We start from the raw sequence: 6221 nt of genomic DNA, 5'->3' as shown, positions 1-6221 counted from the left end.
CATACAATAAACTTGGGCATCTGTCAACATAACCCCATAGAAACATTAATTGATTTGTGTCTGCATCATAAAGTTATTCTCGATTGAAAATGTCAGTTTACGAGCCAAATTCTCGTCATTTGCGGGAGGTTTTAATTTTTTGCTTCAATATGAAGAAATCTGCGGCTGAGGCTCATCGAATGCTCTCAAATACTTATGGTGTGGCCGCTATTAGTGAAAGAATGTGTCGTGAGTGGTTTCAACGCTTTAAGAACGGTGATTTTGACGTCCAAGGTCATGCTCTGTATTTGATGGGACCAGCTTGGCGTAGTGTATTATGAACTATTAAAACCGACTGAAACAATCACAGGCGATCGGTATCGAACGCAATTTGCGTTTGAGCCGAGCATTGAAAAACAAATGGCCGCAATACAACGAGAGACACGATAAAGTGATTTTACAGCATGACAATGCTCGACCCTATGTTGCGAAAGTGATCAAGACATTCTTGGAAATGTTGAAATGGGAAATCCTACCCCACCCGCCGTATTCTCCAGACGTGCTCCCTCTAACTATCACTTGTTTCAATGGCACACGGCCTGGCTGACCAGCACTTCCGGTCTTATGAAGAAATAAAAAATTGAATCGATTCGTGGATAGCCTCAAAAGATGACCAGTTTTTTCGACGCGGGATTCGTACGCTACCCGAAAGATGGGAGAAAGTAGTGACCAGCGATGGACAATACTTTGAATCATAAATGTATAACCAGTTTTTTACAATAAAGCCTCGAATTTCGGAAAAAAAACGGCGGAAGCAAAGTTGTACACCTAATATATTATCGTTAAAATTATTGAAGCGCGATTTGATGCACACGTTGACAAACTTATTTGCCAGTTCCTTTCATGATTCCTGCTACGGAAATCTCAGTGATCGTTTTTTAAACTGCAAGCGATTAGCAAATTAAATTATGAAGTTTATTTGAGATCCACTATCAAGTAATATACGACATGAATGGGATGTATTGTTTGAATCGTATGCGTTTACGATTGCGGTCGATAATAAAATGTTTAAAGAACGATGACTTGATGTACATTATGTAGATACTGGAAGAAGAACATTGCTGTCTTGATTTGATATTTTTGAATTTGATATAGATTGTTCCTTTTTTGAATTGGATATGGATTCCGAAATGTTTGAATTAGATGTGTGTAACAAAGTATTGTGTTTCTTACTACATTTGCGGCATGTGCCTGAATTACATAATTTTGCTTGGTGCGCTGTAGATCTTAGACAATTAATACAAAGGTGAGCGTTTTTTACAACTTTGAATTTTTCTTCCACTGACAATTTGAAAAATTCCTCGCAATAATAAACTTGATGATTCGCCTTACAACATGCGCAAGAGAGAAGTAGCAACATTTGTAACTGAAGTATTCTTGGAATTACCAACTTGCTTATTATTTGTTTGATTGTTAAGAGCTCTATTTTGTATGGATTCTAACACTTGGCATCGCTTTGACAAAAAATCCATTAACATTTTTAGATCAGATATATTCGCGTAGAGAATACTAAATAGTTTCCCACGCCTTGGTGGATGCATCATTAGATCGTTCACGATTCGGTAGGCCTCTTGAGAGCCTTGAGGATATGCAGGTGTTTAAGAATGGTGTCTAGTAGTTCTCTGAGAGTTATATATTGGGTTGTTCAAAAAATCATTGCGTTTTTTCCAATAGATGGCGTTGTCCACGTTTATTTATATGCGAGAATGACATGAATGTCAAATGTTTACGCGCGTTTTGTTGTTGATACTCAACCTAAAAACCAAAAAAAAGCTGACGCGATTCGAGTTTTGTGCTTGCAATTGTGATTCGAATATGGAGAATTTTGAAGAGCATATTCGCCATATTCTGTTTTATTACTTCAAAAAAGGGAAAAAAGCAACTGAAGCAAGGAAAAAGTTGCGTCGAGTTTACGAAATGTCGTCAAAAAACGCCAGTGCCACAACTGGTTCACCCGATTCCGTGATGATGATTTTTCAGTCAAAGATGCTCATCGCTCTGGTAAGCCTTTCAAGATTGACGACGATGAAAGCATTGGTGCAAGCAAATAAGCATTTAACAGTTCGGGAGCTTGCTATCGTTCTAAAAGTGTCCGTTGGAAGTGTTCATGACCATTTGAAATCGCTAGGCTTTGTAAAGAAGCTCGATGTTTGGGTACCGCATGAGTTGAAAGAAATTCATCTGACGAATCGCATGAGCGTCTGCGATCAACTCATCAAACACGAAAAAAATGATCCGTTCTTGAAGCGTATGATCACGGGCGGCGAAAAATGGATTGTTTACAACAATGCCGAAAAAGAAGTTGGAATAGGCGAGATAAAGCACCGGAAAGATAAGCAAAGGCGAAGATCTACCAAAAGAAGGTAATGCTGTCAATGTGATGGGATTGGAAGGGACTAGTCTTCTATGAGCTACTTCCAAAAAACAAAACGATTAATTCCGATGTCTACTGTGAGCAGCTGCAGAAATTAAGTGATACCATCGCACAGAAACGTTCCGAGCTAATCAATCGGTTGTGTTTCACCACGACAATGCGAGACCACACACAAGTTCGGTCACTCGGCAAAAATTGTTGCAACATAGTTGGAATGTGTTACCACATCCACCGTATAGCCCAGATCTTGCACCATCAGACTTCCATCTCTTTCGCTCCTTGCAAATCTCCTTGAATGGTAAAACGTTTGCTTCTGAAGACCTCATCAAACAGCACTTAGACAAGTTTTTCACAGAGAAGGATGGGAAGTTTTATAAACGTGGTGTTATGAAGTTGCCCAGGGGATGGCAGAAGGTCATCGAACAAAACGGCCAATATATTATTGATTAATGTTCGTATAAGCTTAAATCCGCTGTTTGCTCATAAGTGACATTAGTGAGCGTACATAGCTACCCTGGGCACACAATATACTTTTTTTTATGTGTTTCACATCTGTCAACATTAACCAGTGCACATCATCAGCAATTTCATACAACAACATACATTTTTTCTTTCGTAATCATGTCTAGTTTTTTGCTAGAAAAAAAGCATATGCGGGAAGCTTTGCTTTTCTGTTTCAATTTGAAGACATCGACTGCCGAATTGCATCGAATGCTTGTGGAGGTCTATGGCGACAATGCTCGGAAACAACGTGCAGAGATTGGTTTCGCTGGTTCTATGACGACAATTTTGACCTGAGTAACAAGAAGCGTGAAAATCGGTTCAGAAAGGTTGAGGACTGTCAGACTCTTTTGAACGAGGATCAATACCCAATACGCAAAAAATGGTTACCGAGCAATTGGGTGTTGGGTGGCTCAAGCAGCCATTTCCATGTGGCTACATGCCATGGGGAAGGTTCAAAAGATTGGAAAATGGGTGTCGCATGAACTGAATGATAGGCAGATGGAGTGACGCCAAAACACATGCCAAATTTTGCTTGCCAGACAAAAAAGAAAGTCGTTCCTGCATCGGATTGTGACAGGCGATGAAAGGTGGATCTATTTTCAGAATCCTAAACGCAAGAAATCTTGGATTGATCCTGCCCAACTATCAACTTCCTCAAGACTAAATCGCTTCGGATGGAAGACGATGCTGTGCGTTTGGTGGGATCAGGAGGTGTCATCTCCTACGAGCTGTTAAAATCTGATAAAATTGTTAATGCTGACCGCTACCACCAACAACTGATCAAATTGCATCGTGCTCTGCGTAAAAAACGGCCGCATTATCAGAAAAGATATGACAAGCTGATTTTCCTTAACGACAACGCACCATCGCAACAATGGTCCAACGTCAACAATGGTCCAAAACTACTTGGAGACACTCAATTGGGAAGTGCTATCCCATCCCGCTTACTCACCCGACCTGGCACCTTCTGACTATCACCTTTTCGTCGATGGGCCACGCGCTCGCTGAGCGGTACTTCGATTCTTACGAAGACGTCCGAAAATGGCTTGATGAGTGGTTTGCCTCGAAAGATGAGGAATTTTTTGGCGTGGTACATATACACAAATTGCCCGAAAGATGAGAAAAATGTATAGTTAGCGAGGGCAAATACTTTGAATAAATTTGTTTTTGCTTCCTAAGAAAAAAAAATATGTTTTTCTGACTAAAAACAACGGATTTAAACTTATATATTAAATAAACACACCTGAAAATCAAATGAAAGAAACGCAATAACTTTTTGAACGACCCAATAATTTTCCTTGTGGAGAGCAGACCCGTCAAATATTGCCCAAATATGCTTTTGAACGATCTATCTCTTGTTATCGAATCTCTCTTTTACTGCTGTCCATGCGTCATGATAATTGTCAGTCGTGGTTTTTATAGATTGTATTATTTCTGCAGCCTTATTCTTTAATGAAGACCGGAGATAATATAGTAGAATTTCTTGATTTTAGTCAAATCTTTATTTAAATAGATTAGCTTTTCGAAGATGTCTTGGTAAGAATACCAATCTTTGTAGGAACCTGAAAAAAGTGGTAAATCTATTTTGGGCCTAACGCGCGTTTCCCTTTTCCTCATATTGACTGCGTAATTATTGTTAGAATAGGAAGAGGTTAGAATTGCATTTTGAACTACTCAATTATCGTTTCGTAACACGATATTAACTGAAAATAAGAATTCTCGAAACTTGCTCGGTGTTGCGATTGTTGTTGTCTTGAGAACATCTTTGTCAATATTTGCGGGATCAACATTTTCCAGTATTTCGATACGTGATTGAATTACGCCGAACAGAGACCATAAATCTTCTAATTTTTTCTTACGCTCTTTAACCTCGATCCTTGATTTGGATCAAAATTTTCTATGAAAGTTTTTAGCCTTGTAGCTGCTGTTCGTATTTGAACCCTTTTGATTTTAGCTTTCGCTAAGATCAACGCATCCATTGTTGAGATGCTGATTCTCGTGAAAAACGATTTAATTGTTTGATAGAAAATGCAACGTGTTCTTGTGAGCGAAGTTAATGATTTTGAATTCGATTTCGTTCGATTGTGATATCTTGGCCACTCGTTATACAATAGCAATTTAGTATTAGTATAGAAAATGATAACAGTTGAATATACACGTTAGTGTGATGATTCGACAACTACTTTTTCTGGCTTCGTCATTTTTGTTAGAACGAACTTTACTTTAGGATATAACCTTTAGATAACACTGAGAAGTACTTAGCCTTTTTCGTTGTATATCTTTTATGCTTGTGCGTTAACCTCATCCGATTATTTTGTGATACCTGTGTATATCTATGTATCCATATGCCTCAGTATTCTCTGTATTCTCTCAATTCTCTATATTCGGCTCGAAGGACCCATGTTTACATAGAATGAAGCTTGGTGCCTCTTGCGTTAAGTGAAACGCACTTTTTCTCTTTCCAAATGCCTTGTGACACTTATACTGCGTGATACACTGTTGTAAATGATATAAATGCTGCTTGTTCAGAATCTTATTTTATTTGTCTTATACAAAAACGAGCTTGAGAAGATACACAGAGAAAAGAAAAAATATCGTCTTTTGGGACGGAACAGAATAATTATTGGTGTGCAGCAAGCATGTACATGCTCGCGAAGATGCGTGAAAGTGATCAGGTCGCTCACGTGGCGATCTGGGAGGTGCACGGCGAATTCCGGTGATGAGGAAAAACGCGGTAGATTACAGCGCTACGAGGGATATTTGCATAAGGCAGATTTACCATTGACGCGAGTTAAATATCGTTTCAAATTATTGATACTGCGTGTACATCAAAATTGTATGTTAAAATTTGGGAATTCTCGTTATACACAATTCGAGACAGTGCATTTGATTCATCAACCACATATTATAGGCTTATGAATAAGAAGAAAGAGAGCGTGATTTGCTAATTGTATGACTGCAAAATTTATTGTTTTATGTACTAATGTGGGATTTTTGTATCCTTACTAAAGATGATTAGATGTTGGCCGAAACAAAGTTTAATCTGAATCTTGATAATATATTAAATCTTACAAAAAAATAATCACGGTTACATGCTTCTTTATTGTGGAAATTTCATATTCTTTTATTTGAAAATTTTCTTCAGTTACTTCCTGTATTTGAAGATCCTGCTTTTATATAATTAACAGCTGAAAACTTTCATAAATATCTTGGTACTTTAAGTGTTACTAATTTATGGACTATTATTTGATTATGATGAACTGATAATCAATATGCGCCAGCAAAAAGATGGATCTTATCGTTA

General features: G+C 38.1%; 1 protein-coding gene across 1 annotated transcript; it reads right to left on the bottom strand.

Moving 5' to 3' along the window:
* Window positions 1-940: 940 nt before the first annotated feature.
* On the bottom strand, window positions 941-1580 carry LOC105623606. Its single transcript, XM_012204994.1, has 3 exons — window positions 1427-1580; window positions 1085-1320; window positions 941-1039 (listed from the first exon to the last, which is right to left on the bottom strand). Exons 1-3 carry the CDS (start codon window positions 1578-1580, stop codon window positions 941-943), a joined length of 489 nt encoding a protein of 162 aa, XP_012060384.1.
* Window positions 1581-6221: the final 4641 nt, after the last annotated feature.

This window comes from Atta cephalotes (assembly GCF_000143395.1).
Source record: "Atta cephalotes unplaced genomic scaffold scaffold00060, whole genome shotgun sequence".
In the NCBI taxonomy this organism is placed as follows: Eukaryota; Metazoa; Arthropoda; class Insecta; order Hymenoptera; family Formicidae; genus Atta; species Atta cephalotes.
Note: the sequence above shows the minus strand (reverse complement) of the source record. Positions and strands in the feature narration are given on the sequence as shown.

What these genes read in the sequence shown, in the direction of transcription:
- LOC105623606 (XM_012204994.1), bottom strand. Translation starts at nt 1,580, where the DNA reads ATGCATCCACCAAGGCGTGGGAAACTATTTAGTATTCTCTACGCGAAT. An exon ending in AACAAATAATAAGCAAGTTG is followed by an intron (nt 1,321 to 1,426) that starts GTAATTCCAAGA and finishes TCAAATTGTCAG; the next exon opens with TGGAAGAAAAATTCAAAGTT. An exon ending in ACAGCAATGTTCTTCTTCCA is followed by an intron (nt 1,040 to 1,084) that starts GTATCTACATAA and finishes TTAAACATTTTA; the next exon opens with TTATCGACCGCAATCGTAAA.